This window comes from Coturnix japonica, unplaced genomic scaffold (assembly GCF_054131305.1).
Source record: "Coturnix japonica strain WE unplaced genomic scaffold, WE-NBRP24 Scf082, whole genome shotgun sequence".
NCBI classification, from domain to species: domain Eukaryota; kingdom Metazoa; phylum Chordata; class Aves; order Galliformes; family Phasianidae; genus Coturnix; species Coturnix japonica.
The window spans coordinates 298681-317473 of NW_028188985.1; the positions used below are offsets into that span (position 1 = coordinate 298681).

Consider the following 18793-nt stretch of genomic DNA (forward strand, 5'->3'; position numbering starts at 1 on the left):
GTTGGGTAACGGGGGTCTGTGCAGAGGGCACGGGGGGGGGGGGGGGGGAATGGGAGCGTTTATTGGGATTATTTACAGCTTTGTACATAGAAACGGACCCTCCCCAACCAGGGCTGCCCCACAATGGAGCTGGGGGTGGGGGGGGCCATAATGAACACACTGAGACCCCACAGCATATGGGGACGATTGGGGACCCCAAGGGCACCCCATAATGTCCCCATAGAGACCCCTGGGGACCCTAAGGCCTCCCATAACATCCCACAGAGACCCCTGGGGACTCCAATGCCCCCCATAACATCCCATAGAGAACTCTGTGGACACCTGATGAGCCCTGGGCACCCCAAGACCCCCAATAACATCCCACAGAGACCCATGGGGACCCCAATGCCCCCTGTAATGTCCCATAGAGACCTCTGGGGACACTTGGTGACCCCAAGACCCCCATAACATCCCATAGAGACCCATGGGGACCCCAAGGCCACCCCATAAGATCCCATAGAGACCCCTGGGGATGCCTGGTGACCCCATAACACCCCATAGAGATCCCTGGGGATGCCTGGTGACCCCATAACACCCCATGGAGCCCCTCACTGGCTGGACTGTGGGCTCTGAGCCACCCCAGCCCCATTGGTTTTCCCAAAGGTGGCTCCGGGGGGGGGGGGCTGGGGGCTGTCCCCGGGCTCTGATTTGGGGGTGGTGGCGGCGGTGGGGGCGGGGGACGCGGTGGCCGAGGACGGGGACAGTTGTGGGGCCGGGGGGGCAGCGCCGGGTTTGGGGTCAGCGGGGGGGAGGGACACCACGATGTACTTCTGGACGCTGCCCGTTACGGTGGCACTGGGGGCTGTGGGGGCGGCCGACACCAGTTTGACCACGGGCTGGACACTGGGAACTGTGGTGGTGACTGGGGACGTGGCTGTGGGAGCCGGGCTGGTGCTGAATGTGATCACCTGGGGGGAGAAAAGGGGACAGGGGGGTGGGTGGGGGGATATGGGGTAATGGGGGCAATGGGGGCAATGGGGACAGAGGGGTGGGTGGGGGGATATGGGGTAATGGGGGCAATGGGGTGGATGGGGGGGTAATGGGGACAGGGGGGCCAATGGAAGTGAAGAGGGGTTGGGGACGTTGGGGGCAAAGGGGGGGTTGAGGACAGTGGGGGCAGTGGGGGTGAAGGGGGATTGGGGGCAATGGGGGACAAAGGGGAACTGGGGACACTTAGGGACACATTGGGGCCATTTGGGGACACCCACAGCCCTCGGGGCCACCCCCCATATGGGACCAGGTGGGGGTGGTGCCCCCCATTGCCCCCCCATAAGTGCCCCCCCCCCACCTGCTGCGAGGCGCTGCTCCCGGCTGATGACATGACGATGAACTTGGTGGGGGGGGGCGATGGTTGGGTGGGGGTCCCGGGGCGGGCGGGGACCAACCCCTGCACTGCGATGGCACCGGGGACCTTAATGATGCTGGGGGGGCGCGGGGACACCCCCGGGGTCTGTGGGGCCTGGGACAGTGTCAGCGTGGGGCGCGGCTGAGGGGGGAGAATGAATGGGGTGGGGGGACACCGAGGGCACCACTGACCCCCAGTGTCCCCATTGAACCCAGTAACCCCCCATGTCACCCCACGGACCCCCCCATGTCTCCCATTAACCCCCAGTGACCCCCCACACCCCATGACCCCCATTAACCCCCATCATTCCCCCCCACCCTCCCATTAACCCCAATTACCCCCATTATCCCCAACCCCTCATCAACCTCCATCTCCCTGTTCCCCCCCATTAACCCCCATCAACCCCCCCATCCTCCCACCCCCCATCCTTCCCCTTGTCCCCCATATTCCCCCATACCCCCCCAGTTCCCCCCTGTTGTCCCATATCCCCCCGTTCCCCCCTCATTTCCCTCCATTGCCCCCATTTCCCCCCATCAACCCAATCACCCCCCACCCCCCCACCCCCCTATTCCCTCCCATGCCCCCCCCATTCCACCCAACCCCCATCAACCCCCATATCCCCCCCATACCCCCATCACCCCCAGTCCCACCCATGCCCCCACATCCCCCCATTCCTCCCATATCCCCCCATTCCCCCATATCCCCCCATTCCCCCCATATCCCCCCATTCCCCCCATATCCCCCCATGCCCCCATCACCCCCATCACCCCCATTACCCCCCACTGCCCCCATACCCCCCGTACCTGTGTGATGGTGAGCGTGGTCCTATTGACCTGCTGTGCCTGCAGTGCAGCCTGTGCCCTGGCTTTGCCCACGTGCCCGCAGAGCAGAGCCCCCAGGTACCCGAAATCACTGCGGTACGAGTCGGGGTGGTCCGGGGGGGGGCGGGTCTTGGCCAGCACCGGGGCACAGTGCTTCTAAATGGGGGGGGGGATACGTGGGTCAGCTGTGGGGGCAGCCGTGGGGGGGATGTGGGGGCAGATATGGGGGCACAGGGTTGGGATTGGCCATGGGGTCATGGGGATGGGGTTGGATATGGGGGCACAGGGATGGGGCAATGCTCCCATTGCCCCCCAATGCCATCATTGACCCCAACGTCCCCAGTGCCAACCCCCATTGCCCCCCCATGCCCTCCAATGCCCCATTGCCCCCAATAGCCCCCTCTGCCCCCCAATGCCCCTTTGCCCCCCATAGCCCCCATTGACCCCACTGCCCCCCAATGCCCCATTGCCCCCCATACCCCCATTGACCCCCATAGCCCCCCAATGCCCCTTTGCCCCCCATACCCCCATACCCCCCATGCCCCCATAGCCCCCGATATCCCCACCAGCAGGAGGCTCTGCACGTGGTCGGCCCCGATGCGGTCGATGGTGCTGACCACGGGCCCCTCCAGGATGCTCCTCACACGCTCCCCCTCCACCGGCAGCCGAGGGAGGATCAGGGCCTTGATCACCTGTAATGGGGGGGGGGATTAGGGGGGGACATGGGGGGGGATATGGGGATGGGGGGGGATATGGATGTGGGGGGGCACTGGGGTAAAGGACGACATTATGGGGGATGTGGGGAGACAATAGGATGGGGAGGGATATCGGGATGTGGGGGGGCATTGGGATATGGGGGACGTGGGGATATAGGGGGGAGATATGGGGGATTCTGGGGGTCACAGGGGTCCATATGGGGCTGTGGTGCCACTCACATCATGGCCGAGCTCCGCCAGCCCCGCGATGGAGCCGTACCGGGTGGTCCATGGGGTCTTGTCGTCCACCCAGCTCTGGGGGCACGGGGACACTGGCACAGCCGGCCCCATAGCCCACCCCATAGCTCCACAGCCTGTCCCATAGCCCACCTTACAGTTCCACAACCCCATCCCCCGCATAGCCCCCCACCCCCCCAATCCCCTCCCCATGACCCCATACCCCCTATCCCCCCACACAGCCCCCCATTTCCCCCCAACAACCCCCCATCTTCAACCCCATGACCCCCCATCCCCCCTCAATCCCCTCCCCATGTCCCCACGACCCCCTATATCCCCTCCCCATGACCCCCATCCCTCCCCATAGCCCCCCATATCCCCTCCCCCTGACCCACAACCCCCCATATCCCCCTATATCCCCCCATACCCCCCATTTCCCCCCCCCATCACCTTGGTGAAGGTCTTGGTGATGCGGCTCTGGATGTTGTTGGTGGTGGTGCTGAAGTTCTTACACACTTGTGCCACCAGGCGGGCGGCGAAGTCGCGCAGCGCCCAGTGGTTGTCCACATCTGGACGCAGGCACAGCTGGCGGCTCACGATGCACGTCATCACCGCCGGGATCAGCTCGTGCAGCTGGGGGGCACAGGGGGGGGACGCATAGGGGGCATTTAAGGACACCTAGGGGGCATTTGGGGGCATCTAAGGACACTTAAGGGGCATTTAGAGACACTTAGGGGGCATTTGGGGACAGCTGGGGACACAAAGGGGGCATTTAAGGACACTTAAGGGGCATTTGGGGGCATCTAAGGATACTTAAGGGGCATTTGGGGGCATTTAAAGACACTTAAGGGGCATTTGGGGGCAACTAAGGACACTTAGGGGGTATTTGGGGACAGCTGGGGGCAGCTGGGGACACAAAGGGGGCATTTAAGGGCACTTAGGGGGTATTTGGGGGCAGCTGGGGGCATCTAAAGGCACTTAAGAGGTATTTGGGGGCAACTGGGGGCATCTAAAGGCACTTAAAGGGCATTTGAGGACACTTAGGGGGCATTTGGGGATACATAGGGGGCATCTGGGGACACTTAGGGGGAGTTTGGGGACACCTGGGGGCACCTAAGGACACTTAAGGGACATCTGGGGGCAGTTGGGGTCCCAATGAGAGCAGCTGGGGGCATTTAAGGACACTTAGGTGGCATTTAAGGACACTTATGGGGCATTTCGGGACACTTAGGGGGAGTTTGGGGACACTTAGGGGGCAGCTGGGGGCATCTAAGGACACTTAGGGGGTATCTGGGGACACCCGGGGTCACACAAGGGGTGGCTGGGGGCATTTGGGGACACTTAGGGGGCAACTGGGGACATCTGGGGTCACACTGAGGGCATTTGGGGGCATCTAAGGACATTTAAAGGGCATTTTGGGACCCTTAAGGAGCATTTGGGGACGGCTGGGGGCATCTAAAGGCCCTTAAGGGGCATTTGGGGACACTTAGGGGGGCATCTAAGGACACTTAGGGGGCATTTGGGGTCACATCAAGGGCAGCTGGGGGCATTTAAGGACACTTAAGGGGCATTTGGGGTCGTGTTTGGGACCTTTGGGGGCAGATTTTGGACCTTTGGAGGACACCGAGGGCCACCCTGGTGACATATGGGGCCTTTGAGGTCATCTAGGGCCGTTTTGGGGCCATTTGGGGCCATTTGGACTCACGTATTTCTCCAGGTACAGAGTGGGGTTGTCCATCAGCGCCTTCACCATCCGCATCAGGTAGATGAGCAGAGCCAGGTTGTTCTGCACCACGTTGACACGGACCTGGGGGGCACGGGGGGGCACTTTGAGGTCAGCTGGGGACACCTGGGGGCACAATGGGGCCCTATGGGGCCATTTGGGGCCATTTGGGGTCACTCACCCCCTCAGAGATGAAGGTGCTGAAGCGCGGCAGCATCTGGTACAGGCCGGGGTCGGTGGCGATGCTCTGCAGGGCCTCCTATGGGGCAATGGGGGACAATGGGGGGGACACCATGGGGGGAGATGGGCCCTTGGTTGGAGGATGTGGGGTCAATGGGGACCTCAATTGGAGGATGAGGGGCCAATGGGGTCAATGGGGCCCTCAGTTGGAAGCAATGGGTCCAATGGGGCCCTGGGTTGGGTGACGTGGGTCCAATGGGTCCCAATGGGGCCCTTGGTTGGATGATATGGGGCCAATGGGTCCCAATGGGGCCCTGGGCTGTATGATGTGGGTCCAATGGGTCCCAATGGGGCCCTGGGTTGTATGATGTGGGTCCTGTGTCCCCCCATTTGTGCTGTGCGGACTCACGGCCCGTTTGGCCTCGCAGGACCCCACACAGGCCTCAGTGATCTCCTTGTAATACAGCTGCTGCTCCACCGACAGCTCGTGCACCGAGCGCGGCTTCAGCCTCAGCGCTGCCCCGTCCAGCAGCGGCTTCTTGTCCTTCCCTACAACCAACGGGGACGGCACTAATGTCATGGAGCCCCATAGATACCCCATAGATACCCCATAGGGAGCCCATAGGCAGCCCATAGATACCCTACATAGAGCCCATAGGGAGCACATAGGAGCCCCACAGGAGCCCCATAGGGAGCCTATAAGGTCATAAATAGCCCATAGGGAGCCCATAGGAAGCCCATACGACACCCATAGGAAGCCCATAGGGAGCCCCCAGGAAGCCCATAGGAGCCCCATAGGAAGCCCACACAGCACCCATAGGAAACCCATAGGAAGCCCATAGAAAGCCCCAAAGTCCCAAATCTCCTCCAGCAGCCCCCAAAACACCCTCCAGCCCCCCATCCCCACACAGCATCCCTTAATCACCCCACAGCCCCTAAATAACACCCCAGAGCCCCCCTTAAACACCCCATAGCCCCCCTTAAACACCCCATACCCCCCCAAATGCCCCCAGCCCCACCTTTGCCGTCCTGTGGGGCCGATCCCTGCCCCTTCCCCTTCAGGGCTCCCTCCTCCTCCTGCCCCGGCTTGGCAGCTTTGAGGGGCTCGGTGGCCTCGGCCTTCTGCTGCTCCTTTGGGGCTGTAAGTAACGGGGTGGGGGGCTACAGAACTGCGACCCCCCCCCAAATAGAGGGTTGAAAAGTGGGGGGGGGGGGGCAAAGCTGCTCACCTGGGGGGGGGTTCTCAGGGATGGCGGGCTGCACCCCCTCAATGCTCAGCCAATGTGCTGTGGGGTGAAGTCAGGCTGTGACCCCCCCAAATAAACCCAGCTCAAACTGCCCCAAATGCCCCCAAAGGTCCCAAAGCCCCCAAACCCCCCCCCCAGCCCCCAGAGCCCCCCCAGGCTCCCAAACCCCCTCCAAAACCCCCATAGACCCCCCTCAACCCTTGAAGCTGACATTGAATGGGACATGGGGGGTGCTGAGACCCCCAACTCCCCTCCATGTCCCCAATACCCCAACAACTCCCAGCCCCCCCCAACCTCCCCCAGGCCCCCCCAGGCCCCCCTGGCCCCCCAGCCCCCTCCAGCCCCCCTGGACCCCCAGCCCCCCACCCTTGAGGCAGACATCGAGGGGGACGCGGGGCAGGGGGGTGTTGATGATGTCGCTCAGCTCCACCTCCCGCTCCTCATAGAAGTGCAGCTCTCGCCCCCCCCCGCTGGCGTAACGGAACGGGAGGAACTCCTGGGCCTGGAATCCATAAAGGGGCTGGGGGGGAAACGGGGGATACGGTGACTGTGAGACCCCCACAGTGAGACCAAGACCCCCCCCAGCGTCCCACAGACCTCTATGGTGTCCCCAAGGCCCGTCCAGTGACACTGGGACCCAATGGGTGATTCTGAGACCCTCCCCACATTGAGCCCAAGAACCCCCCAGGGACCCTAAAACCCCCAGAGAGACCCTGAGAGCCCCCACGGTGACCCCAAGACCCACAGGGTGACCCCAAGACCCATATGGTGACCCTGAGACCCATAGGGTGACCCTGAGACCCCCCCCCCCCCATCCCCACCTCCACGTTCTTCAGCTTCAGGGCCAGGTCGATGTCTCCGGCCGTCAGCCGCCGCCGCTTCCCCATGTGCATAAACTTCAGGGCGTCCTGGGGGGGACAAGGGGACATTGGGGGCCTTATAGGGCTGTCCCCCCTTTGTCCCTCCAGCCCCACAGCGCCCCATTGCGTCCCCGTGCCCCCCATTGCCCCCATATTACCCCCATTGTCACCATATCACCCCCATGTCCCCTCAATGTCCCCATTTCCTCCCACTGCCCCAACATCCTCATATGTCCCCCACTGTTCCCCATCCCCCCCATAGTCCCACAATCTCCCCACATCCCCCCCTTATCCCCACACCTCCCCTTATCCCCATATTGCCCCACATTCCCATTGTCCCCACATCCCCCATGTCCCCCCATTATCCCCACGCCCATGTCCCCCCATTGTCCCCACATCCCCCCATGTCCCCCATTAACCCCACACTCCTCATGTCCCCACATCCCCCCGTATGCCCCCATTGTCCCCACATCCCCCCATGTCCCCCCTTATGTCCATGCCCCCTACATTCCCCCATTATCCATACATCCTCCTTGTCCCCCCATGTCCCCATGCCCCCCATTATCCCCATATCCCCCACATCCCCATTGTCCCCACATCTCCCCACATCCCCCCATTATCCCCACACCCTCCATGTCCCCACATCCCCCCATTATCCCCATATCCCCCCATTGTCCCCACATCCCCCCATGTCCCCCCCTTATCCCCATATCCCCCCACACCCCCCACCCCCCTTGTCCCCAGGCCCCCACCTGCGCCACCTCCTTCAGCCTGTAACTGGCCTCATCCGCCAGCAGCTGACAGGTCTCCTCATGGACCTGCCCCACTCCCACGGCCTCGGCCATCACCTTCATGGACTCCGCGGGCAGCAGCGTGTGGCTCAGCTTCAGCTTCTTCTCCTCCGCCATCTTAGTTCCTCCTCCTCCTCTTCCTCCCCCCCCCCAGATGTGGGGCAGCCCCTAGAAAAGCACAAAGCCCCACAGGGCCGACATGAGGAGACCCCAATAATGGGGCATGGGGGGATAAAGAGAGGACCCAATAATGGGGTATAATGGGGTATGGGGGGGGTTAAAGAAGGGACCCCAATAATGGGATATGGAGGGGTAAAGAGAGGACCCAATAATGGGGTATGGGGGGGAAAGAGGGGGACAATAATGGGGTATAATGGGGTATGGGGGGGGTTAAAGAAGGGACCCCAATAATGGGGTAAGGGGGGAGTTTAAAGGGGTGACCCCAATAATGGGGTATGGGGGGGGTTTAAAGGGGACCCCAATAATGGGGTATAATGAGGTATGGGGGGGGGTTTAAAGAAGGGACCCCAATAATGGGGTATGGGGGGTTTAAACGGGAGACCCCAATAATGGGGTATGGGGGGGGTTTGGTCCCACACACGGCGTTAATAAGGGGTAAATGGGGGGGGGGTCTCAATGGAGCCCAATATGGGGCAGAGATCGGGCCTATATGGGGCAGATATGGGGCCGATATGGGGCTGATATGGAGCCTATATGGGGCGGGGGGTCACAATGGGACCCCAAAGCTGAGGCCTGGGGTCCCACACCGAGTTACCGGGGGGGGGGGGGGCTCATTTCGGACCCCAAAATCCGCCGGACAAACCTGGGCGGCCCCAAAAGCGGCGGCTCCAACGGGGGGGGCCACAAACCGCCCGGAGCCTCAGGGCCCCTCACGGCCCCGCGCCGCCATGTTGGATCGCAGCGCTTTGCCGCCTCTTCGCCGCGTCCTGGAAGGGGGAAGTTCAGAAGTTCCGGGCTGAGCGCCCACCACGCTCTAATTCCCAACTTCGGGACGGCTCCGGGTCTGATATCAATGAGATAAAAGGGAATGTGAATTAACGGCCGCGGGGGGCACTGGGGTAACGCGGGGCTGCGCGCTGCTCACTACCGCCCTGCCAGGACCTGAGAGGCGGAGCACTACGCATGCGTAGATCCTGCCCAGTGCTGCAGCGCATGCGCAGTGCTCGAGCGTTCTCCGCGCGCATGCGCAGTAGCTGTTTGGGCCTAAACGAGACCGTGAGGCGGCGGTGATTCAAGATGGCGGAGCTGGAGGAGCTCTGAGGGAATCCACAACCACATCCGGACCGGATAACGGTAACGGGGAGGAAGGGGGGGGTCCGTAATATTGGGAAAAGCCCCTATTGATGGGGGTCTCGGCCTGGGCTCGGTATAAACATGGCGGCGCGCAGCGGTGGGGACGGAAAGTGCTCGGGTCCAAACATGGCGGAGCCCATGAGGCGACTTCCGGTCGTGGCCCCGCCTCTTCCGGGAGAGAGAATGGGGGGGGGAAAATGGCGTCGGGGGATCGTGGGGTTATGGGGTAAATGGGGGAACTATGGAGGGCAATGGGGGAACTATTGGGGTCAATGGGGGTCAATAGGTGCACTATTGGGGTCAATAGGGGAACTATGGGGGTCAATGGGGGCACTATTGGGGTCATGGGGGTCAATGGGGGTCAATAGGGGCACTATTGGGGTCAATGGGGGGCAATGGGGGATCTGTTGGGGTCAGTGGGGGCACTGTGGGGTCAATGGGGGCCAATGGAGAAACTATGGGGGTCAATGGGGCAACTATTGGGGTCAGTGGGGTCCAGTGGTGGAACTGTGGGGTCAATGGGGGCACTATTGGGGTAATGGGGGCCAATGGGGGCCAATAGGTGCACTATTGGGGTCAATAGGGGAACTATTGGGGTTGTGGGGGTCAATAGGTGCACTATTGGGGTCAATAGGGGTCAATGGGGGCCAATAGGGGCAACTATGGGGGTCAATGGGGGATCTGTTGGGGTCAATGGGGGCACTGTGGGGTCAATGGGGACCAATGGAGGAACTATGGGGGTCAATGGGGGCACTATTGGGGTCAATGGGAGCCAATGGAGGAACTGTGGGGTCAATGGGGGTCAATAGGGGCAACTATGGGGGTCAATAGGGGAACTATGGGGGTCAATGGGGGTCAATAGGTGCACTATTGGAGTCAATAGGGGTCAATGGGGGCCAATAGGGGCAACTGTGGGGGTCAATGGGGGATCTGTTGGGGTCAATGGGGGCACTGTGGGGTCAATGGGGGCCAATGGAGGAACTATGGGGGCCAGTGCGGGCACTATTGGGGTCAATGGGGGCAATGGGGGAACTATGGGGGTCAATGGGGGCACTATTGGGGTCAATGGGGGGCAATGGGGGATCTGTTGGGGTCAATAGGGGCAACTATGGGGGTCAGTGGGGTCCAGTGGTGGAACTGTGGGGTCAATGGGGGCACTATTGGGGTCATGGTGGTCAATGTGGGCACTATTGGGATCAACGTGTGCAGTGAGGGCCCCTCTCTGTGCCTATACCTGATCCCTGTGTTCCATTATACCCCCCCCCCTTTTTGCAGCCCCCCGCCATGTTCCCATCCCTCCCTACAGCCCCATTGGGGTCCCAGCACATCGCGGGCTCCCCCTACAGCCTGACCATCATCCAGGAGGGATTCAGCCGCCCGCGACCCGACGGGACGTTGGAGGCGGATGGAACCATCACATTAGTGAGGGGGGGTCCCGTCACGGCCCTGGTGGACACGGGGGGGCCGTGGGGCCGGCGGCGCCTCCTGGACGGGCTGGAATCTATTGGGGTCACCCCACGGGACGTCACCCACGTGCTGTGCACCCACGGCCACTCGGACCACGTGGGGAACATCAACCTGTTCCCTTCCGCCTCCATCTTGGTGGGCTTCGATCTGAGCTGTGGGGACGGGCTCTTCCTGCCCCATCAGTTGGCTCAGGGGGTCCCGTACGCCCCACACCCCGGGTTGGTGGAGGTGGTGGCTACTCCAGGTCACGTAAAGGCCCACGTCAGTGTGTTGGTACGTGGGACCGACGTGGGGACGGTGCTGGTGGCCGGGGACCTGTTTGAGTGTGAGGGGGACGAGGGGGCTGTGGAGGGGGCTGAGCGAGGACCCCCCCACCCAGGAGCAGAGCAGGGGGTGGGCAATGGGGGCGGCTGATGTCATTGTGCCGGGACATGGGGCTGCGTTCAGGGTGATCAGGGATGGGGGGGGAGGTGGGGAGAGTGAGGGGGGGAGTTGAGGGAACAGGGGGGCTGTAATGGGGGGCAGGGGGGGTGGGGAGGGGGAATTGAGGGCACGTGGGGGCTGCAATGGGGGGCAGGGGGGTGGGAAGGGGGAATTGAGGGCACATGGGGGCAGCAATGGGGGCAGTGGGGGCATGAAGGGGGCATTGGGGGCATCTGGGGACAGAAAGGGGGACAATGGGGGCAGCAATGGGGACATTGAGGGCACATGGGGGCTGTAATGGGGGCAGTGGGGGTGGGAAGGGGACATGGGGGGCACAAAGAGGCAGTAAGGGGGGCAATAGGGACGTGAAGGGGGCAATGGGGATGGGGAGGGGGCAGTAAAGGGGGCAATGGAGAGGGGACATTGGGGACACTAAGGGGGACATTAAGGACAGCCAGGACATGGGACCCCCCAGAGACACCCCCAAAGATGGGGCAGAGACACACAGATGCTCCTCAATGGGAACAGACCGAGTGGGGAACGACCCCAAAGGACCCCATAGATGTGTCCCCCCCAAACCCCCCTATGGGGGCAGATATGGGACCCCCCCCCAATGGACACAGAAGAAGGTGGGGGGGCATCTCCAAAACCTCCAGCCCACAAAAGTGCCCCCAGACCCCAAATAACGGCTTCAATCCCCAAATAACGGCCCCAACCCCAAATAACGGCCCCAAACCCCAAATAAAGGCCCCAAAAGCCCCCGAGATCGCGGGCGCGCGCTGTATGCAAATCGACTCGTGAATATTCGTTCCTCATCAGCGTGAGCGCGCGCTGTATGCAAATCGACTCGTGACTATTCGCGTCCTGCCAATGGGAAAGGAGGGGGCGGGGATTAAGGGGACGGGCAGAACGCTGAGCCAATAGGAATGGAGGGGGCGGGGATTAAGGGGATGGGCAGAACGCTGAGCCAATAGGAATGGAGGGGGCGGGGATTAAGGGGACGGGCAGAACGCTGAGCCAATGGGAAGGGAGGGGGGCGGGGCTTGGCGGTCAGCTGACCAACGCGGAAGGAGGAGATGGTGATGGCGGAACTGGGGAAACAACGGGGGGGATGGGGGGCAATAAGGGGGGGGGTGACACCATTGCCCCCATAATAACCCTATAATAACCCCATAACCCCGTAATAACCCTATAATAACCCTATAATAACCCCATAACCCCATAATAACCCTATAATAACCCCATATCCCCCATAATAACCCCATATCCCCCATAATAACCCCATATCCCCCATAATAACCCTATTGCCCCCATAATAAACCCCATAATAACCCTATTGCCCCCATAATAACCCCATATCCCCCATAATAACCCCATATCCCCCATTATAACCCCATATCCCCCACAATAACCCCCATATCCCCCATAATAACCCTATTGCCCCCATAATAACCCTATTGCCCCCATAATAAACCCCATAATAACCCTATTGCCCCCATAATAAACCCCATATCCCCCATAATAACCCCATATCCCCCATAATAACCCCATATCCCCCACAGTAACCCCATATCCCCCACAATAACCCCATATCCCCCATAATAACCCTATTGCCCCCATAATAAACCCCATAATAACCCTATTGCCCCCATAATAACCCCATATCCCCATAATAACCCCATTGCCCCCATAATAACCCCATATCCCCCATAATAACCCTATTGCCCCCATAATAACCCTATTGCCCCCATAATAAACCCATAATAACCCTATTGCCCCCATAATAAACCCCATATCCCCCATAATAACCCCATTGCCCCCATAATAACCCCATATCCCCCACAATAACCCCATATCCCCCATAATAAACCCCATATCCCCCATAATAACCCCATATCCCCCATAATAACCCCATTGCCCCCACAATAACCCCATATCCCCCATAATAACCCCATATCCCCCATTATAACCCCATATCCCCCATAATAACCCCATATCCCCCATAATAACCCCATATCCCCCCATTGCCCCCCCAGACCACAGCACTGACTCAGGGCTTGGAGCGAATCCCGGACCAGGTGGGATACCTGGTCATCAGTGATGGAGCCGTGCTGGCTGTGAGTGGGGGGATATGGGGGGTATGGGGGGTATGGGGGGATATGGGGGAGATATGGGGGATATGGGGGATATGGGGGGTATGGGGGATATGGGGGATATGGGGGGGATATGGGGGGTATGGGGGGTATGGGAGATATGGGGGATATGGGGGATATGGGGAGATATGGGGGGTATGGGGGATATGGGGGATATGGGGGGTATGGGGGGTATGGGGGATATGGGGGATATGGGGGGATATGGGGGGATATGGGGGGATATGGGGGTATATGGGGGGTATATGGGGGGTATGGGGGGATATGGGGGATATGGGGATATGGGAGATATGGGAGATATGGGAGATATGGGGGGTTGTTATGGGTTCCTATGGGGTCGTTATGGGTTCCTATGGGGTCCCTATGGGGTTGTTATGGGTTCCTATGGGTTCCTATGGGGTCGTTATGGGTTCCTATGGGTTCCTATGGGTCCCTATGGGGTCCCTATGGGGTCGTTATGGGTTCCTATGGGTCCCTATGGGGTCCCTATGGGGTTGTTATGGGGTTATGGGGTCGTTATTGGTCCCTATGGGGTTCCTATGGGGTTATGGGTTCCTATGGGGTCGTTATGGGTCCCTATGGGGTCGTTATGGGTTTCTATGGGTCCCTATGGGGTCGCTATGGGTCAGTCATCAGGGGAGCTGGAGAACGACGAGCACACAGCCGCGGTGCTGACGGAGCTGCTGGGAACAGCCTGTGGGATGAGGCTGCACCGCGGGCAGCAGCCGCCCTTCAAACGGCTCTCGGGTACCGACATCCTATATCCCATAACCTATATCCTATATACCATACCCTATATCCCATATCCTATATCCCATAACCTATGTCCTACATCCCATATCCCATAACCTATATCCCATATCCTATGTCCCATAAACCATAACCCATATCCTATATCCCATACCCCACACCCCACGCCCTATATCGCTGTGTCCCCATAGTGGTGTTTGGGGAGCACTCCCTCATATCCCATACCCTATATCCCATACCCTATACCCTACATCCCATACCCCATACCCCATATCCCATAACCCATACCCTATATCCCATATCCCATATCCCATACCCTATACCCCATATCCCATACCCCATACCCCACACCCTATATCCTGCTGTCCCCATAGTGGTGTTTGGGGAGCACTCCCTCATAACCCATACCCCATATCCCATACCCTATATTGCTGTGTCCCCATAGTGGTGTTTGGGGAGCACTCCCTCCTGGTGACGGTGTCGGGGCAGAAGCTCTTCGTGGTCAAGAGGCAGAACCACGTCCAGGAGCCCGTCAGCGCCTGACAGACCCCAAAGGGGCCCAAAATCACCCCAAATCACCCCAAAATCACCCCAAATCACCCCAAAATCACCCCAAACTGACCCAAAATCACCCCAAAATCACCCAAAATCACCCCAAACTGACCCAAAATCACCCCAAAGGGACCCGAAATCACCCCAAATCACCCCATAGTGACCCCAAATCACCCCAAAATCACCCCAAAGGGACCCAAAATCACCCCAAAATTACCCCAAATCACCCCAAAATCACCCCAAATCACCCCAAAGGGACCCCAAATCACCCCCAAATCACCCCAAACTGACCCAAAATCACCCCAAACTGACCCCAAAATCACCCCAAAGTGACCCCCAAGTGTCCCCTCCCCACACTGACAATAAACCATGGTCTCACCCGGCCCCATTGCGGCTCCATATGGGGGAAAACAGGGTCTGGGGGAGGGGGGGGATCCCAGTGACCCCAAAGGGACCATAAAAGGACCCCAAAGTGACCCCAAAGTGACCCCAATAGTGACCCCAAAGCGACCCCAAAGTGTCCTTAAAGTGACCCCAATAGTGACCCCAATAGTGACCCCCAAGTGTCCCCTTTCACCATCTCTGTTCCAGCGCTTTATTGTCACACAGATGCAATAAATAACAGCATTAAAGTGCCACAGCCCCAAATGGCCCCAAAAATGGCCCCAAATGGCCCCAAAAATGGCCCCAAATGGCCCCAAAAATGGCCCAAATGGCCCCAAAAACGGCCCCAATGTGCCGGGATTGGCAGCGCGGGGACACATGGCCCCAATGACCCCAAATGGCCCCATAACCCCCAATGACCCCAAACCCCCCAATGTCCCCATGGCCCCATAACCCCCAATGTCCCCATTACCCCCCACTGTCCCCCCACTGCCCCCAAGGCCCCGTCCCCATCTCACACCCCATTGGCTGGGGACGGCATCCCCTATTGACCCCCACTGCAGTTGGGGTCGGTGGGGTCCCCCCCATTGTTCCCATTGACCCTATTGTCCCCATTGCCCCTATTGACCCCATTGTCCCCATATGGCCCCATTGCCCCTATTGCCCCCATATGTCCCCACTGACCCTATTGTCCCCATTGACCCCGTATGTCCCCATTGCCCCTATTGACCCCATTGTCCCCATATGGCCCCATTGCCCCTATTGCCCCCATATGTCCCCACTGACCCTATTGTCCCCATTGACCCCGTATGTCCCCATTGCCCCTATTGACCCCATTGTCCCCATATGGCCCCATTGCCCCTATTGCCCCCATATGTCCCCACTGACCCTATTGTCCCCATTGACCCTGTATGTCCCCATTGCCCCTATTGACCCCATAGCCCCTATTGCCCCCATTGCCCCCATTTGGCCCCATTGCCCCTATTGACCCCATATGTCACCATTGACCCCATATGCCCCCACTGACCCCATATGTCCCCATTGCCCCCATATGTCCCCATTGCCCCCATATGTCCCCATTGACCCCATATGTCCCCATCGCCCCTATTGACTCCATTGACCCCATATGTCCCCACTGACCCTATTGTCCCCATTGCCCCATATGTCCCCATATGTCCCCATTGCCCCTATTGACCCTATTGACCCCATATGTCCCCACTGCCCCTATTGACTCCATATGTCCCCATTGCCCCTATTGACCCCATATGTCCCCACTGACCCCGTATATCCCCATATGTCCCTATCGCCCCATATGTCCCCATTGCCCCTATTGCCCCCATACATCCCCATTGTCCCCATTGTCCCTATTGACCCCATATGTCCCCATTGCCCCTATTGACCCCATATGTCCCCCATTGACCCCATATGTCCCCATTGTCCCTATTGACCCCATATGCCCCACTGACCCCATTGTCCCTATTGACCCCATATGCCCCACTGACCCCATTGTCCCCATATGTCCCCACTGACCCCATTGCCCCTATTGACCCCATATGTCCCCACTGACCCTATTGTCCCCACTGACCCCATATGGCCCCACTGACCCCATATATCCCCATATGTCCCTATCGCCCCATATGTCCCCATTGCCCCTATTGCCCCCATACATCCCCATTGTCCCCATTGCCCCTATTGACCCCATTGTCCCTATTGACCCTATATGTCCCCATTGCCCCTATTGACCCCACTGACCCTATATGTCCCCATTGCCCCCATAGCCCCCATATGTCCCCATTGTCCCTATTGACCCCATATGTCCCCATTGCCCCTATTGCCCCCATACATCCCCATATGTCCCCATTGCCCCTATTGACCCCACTGACCCCATATGTCCCCACTGACCCCATATGTCCCCACTGACCCCATATGTCCCCATATGTCCCCATTGCCCCTATTGACCCTATTGACCCCATATGTCCCCATATGTCCCCACTGCCCCTATTGACCCTATATGTCCCCATTGCCCCCATAGCCCCCATATGTCCCCATTGCCACCATAGCCCCCATTGTCCCCATTGTCCCTATTGACCCCATAGCCCCCATTGTCCCCATTGTCCCTATTGACCCCATAGCCCCCATTGTCCCCATTGCCCCTATTGACCCCACTGCCCCCATATGTCCCCACTGACCCCATATGTCCCCATTGTCCCCACTGACCCCATATGTCCCCATTGCCCCTATTGCCCCTATTGCCCCTATTGCCCCCATTGTCCCTGTTGACCCCATTGCCCCCATACGTCCCCATAGCCCCATATGTCCCCATATCCCCCACATCCCCCCATCCCGGTCACTGTGCCACCACCAGCACCTTGCATTCCCTCTTGGCGATCTTGTCGAGGGACAGCGCCGTCCTGTCGGGGGGGGGGCACAGGGGGCGCCCCACAGGGGACCCCACGGGGGGGTGATGGCGCGGCGCTCCAGGGCACTGCCCGACCTATAGGGACGGGGGGACAGGGACCCCAATGGACCCCAATGGACCCATTGACCCCAATGGACCCATGGACCCCAATGGATCCCAATGGACCCATGGACCCCAATGGACCCCAATGGACCCATGGACCCCAATGGATCCCAATGGACCCCAATGGATCCCAATGGACCCCAATGGACCCACTGACCCCAATGGACCCACAGACCCCAATGGACCCACAGACCCCAACGGACCCATGGACCCCAATGGACCCACGGACCCCAATGGACCCACGGACCCCAATGGACCCACGGACCCCAATGGATCCCAATGGACCCCAATGGACCCATGGACCCCAATGGATCCCAATGGATCCCAATGGACCCCAATGGACCCCAATGGACCCATGGACCCCAATGGATCCCAATGGACCCACGGACCCCAATGGACCCATTGACCCCAATGGACCCACGGACCCCAATGGACCCACGGACCCCAATGGTCCCCACTCACCCCAATGGCATCATTGACCCCAATGGACCCATTGACCCCCATGTCCCCATTGACCCCCATGCCCCCATTGACCCCCATGTCCCCCATGTCTCCATTGACACCAATGGCCCCATTGCCCCCCATGTCCCCATAGACCCCCATGCCCCCCATATGCCCCCCATGTCCCCATTGCCCCCAATGGCCCCATAGACCCCCATGTCCCCATAGACCCCCATGTCCCCACTGACCCCCATTGACCCCCATGTCCCCCATTGCCCCCCATGTCCCCATTGCCCCCCATGTCCCCCATGTCCCCACTGACCCCCATTGACCCCCATGTCCCCATAGACCCCCATGTCCCCACTGACCCCAATGGCCCCATAGACCCCCATGTCCCCATAGACCCCCATGTCCCCATTGCCCCCCATGTCCCCATAGACCCCCATGTCCCCATAGACCCCCATGCCCCCCATGTCCCCATGTCCCCCATGTCCCCATTGCCCCCCATGTCCCCCATGTCCCCATTGCCCCCCATGTCCCCATAGACCCCAATGTCCCCATTGCCCCCCATGTCCCCATTGCCCCCCCTGCCCCCTATTGCCCCACCTGCTGAGGTGCCCCCTGCTGGGCTGTTGGTGTGAGAAGGACTGTGACCTGCCCAGCCCTTGGTGTCGTTCCACCAGGTCCCGGATGGTTCCGGGGCTGTTGCGTCGCTGTGGGGTGGGGGGGGGTCTCAATTCGGGGGCAGCCCCCGCCGTGAACTGCAGCTTCAGCTTCATGTGCTGGGACAGCTGGGACCGGGGGGGGGAAATGGGGTCACAGGGGGGTCCATAAAGTGACCCCAACATCCCCA

The 18793-nt window shown here is 60.1% G+C and overlaps 3 protein-coding genes across 4 annotated transcripts; 1 reads left to right on the forward strand and 2 right to left on the reverse strand.

Moving 5' to 3' along the window:
* Positions 1–39: 39 nt before the first annotated feature.
* Positions 40–8858, reverse strand: LOC107307055 (transcription initiation factor TFIID subunit 6). Its single transcript, XM_085534416.1, has 15 exons — positions 8762–8858; positions 7900–8106; positions 7109–7195; positions 6654–6807; positions 6270–6326; positions 6060–6179; positions 5450–5589; positions 5042–5119; positions 4843–4944; positions 3588–3770; positions 3141–3215; positions 2772–2897; positions 2188–2361; positions 1328–1525; positions 40–947 (listed from the first exon to the last, which is right to left on the reverse strand). Exons 2-15 carry the CDS (start codon positions 8053–8055, stop codon positions 588–590), a joined length of 2010 nt encoding a protein of 669 aa, XP_085390542.1. The 5' UTR covers positions 8056–8106; positions 8762–8858; the 3' UTR covers positions 40–587.
* A 258-nt stretch (positions 8859–9116) lies between these two features.
* LOC107307072 (ragulator complex protein LAMTOR4) lies at positions 9117–14977 on the forward strand. 2 transcript variants are annotated; one of them, XM_085534421.1, is made up of 5 exons: positions 9117–9252; positions 10528–10992; positions 13179–13259; positions 13922–14039; positions 14488–14977. In XM_085534421.1, exons 2-5 carry the CDS (start codon positions 10537–10539, stop codon positions 14583–14585), a joined length of 753 nt encoding a protein of 250 aa, XP_085390547.1. In that variant the 5' UTR covers positions 9117–9252; positions 10528–10536; the 3' UTR covers positions 14586–14977. The 2 variants fall into 2 exon arrangements, with proteins under 2 accessions (XP_085390547.1, XP_085390548.1); XM_085534422.1 differs by lacking the exons at positions 9117–9252; positions 10528–10992 and adding an exon at positions 12188–12221.
* TRAPPC14 (trafficking protein particle complex subunit 14) lies at positions 11909–18756 on the reverse strand. The gene is made up of 3 exons (XM_085534423.1): positions 18547–18756; positions 17347–17472; positions 11909–12006 (listed from the first exon to the last, which is right to left on the reverse strand). The coding sequence occupies exons 1-3, from the start codon at positions 18717–18719 to the stop codon at positions 11958–11960; spliced, it is 348 nt and encodes a 115-aa protein (XP_085390549.1). The 5' UTR covers positions 18720–18756; the 3' UTR covers positions 11909–11957.
* Positions 18757–18793: the final 37 nt, after the last annotated feature.

Excerpts from the sequence above, each read along its gene's own strand:
- LOC107307072 (XM_085534421.1), top strand. The coding sequence starts at position 10,537 with ATGTTCCCATCCCTCCCTACAGCCCCATTGGGGTCCCAGCACATCGCG. Across the intron at positions 10,993-13,178 it reads AGGCCCACGTCAGTGTGTTG|ACCACAGCACTGACTCAGGG; the intron begins GTACGTGGGACC and ends TTGCCCCCCCAG. Across the intron at positions 14,040-14,487 it reads GCCCTTCAAACGGCTCTCGG|TGGTGTTTGGGGAGCACTCC; the intron begins GTACCGACATCC and ends GTGTCCCCATAG.
- LOC107307055 (XM_085534416.1), bottom strand. The coding sequence starts at position 8,055 with ATGGCGGAGGAGAAGAAGCTGAAGCTGAGCCACACGCTGCTGCCCGCG. Across the intron at positions 6,327-6,653 it reads CCTCGATGTCTGCCTCAAGG|CACATTGGCTGAGCATTGAG; the intron begins GTGGGGGGCTGG and ends TTCACCCCACAG. Across the intron at positions 1,526-2,187 it reads CCACGCTCACCATCACACAG|CCGCGCCCCACGCTGACACT; the intron begins GTACGGGGGGTA and ends CTCCCCCCTCAG.
- TRAPPC14 (XM_085534423.1), bottom strand. The coding sequence starts at position 18,719 with ATGAAGCTGAAGCTGCAGTTCACGGCGGGGGCTGCCCCCGAATTGAGA. Across the intron at positions 17,473-18,546 it reads AGCAGGGGGCACCTCAGCAG|GTCGGGCAGTGCCCTGGAGC; the intron begins GTGGGGCAATAG and ends CCGTCCCTATAG. Across the intron at positions 12,007-17,346 it reads TCGCCAAGAGGGAATGCAAG|GACGCGAATAGTCACGAGTC; the intron begins GTGCTGGTGGTG and ends TCCCATTGGCAG.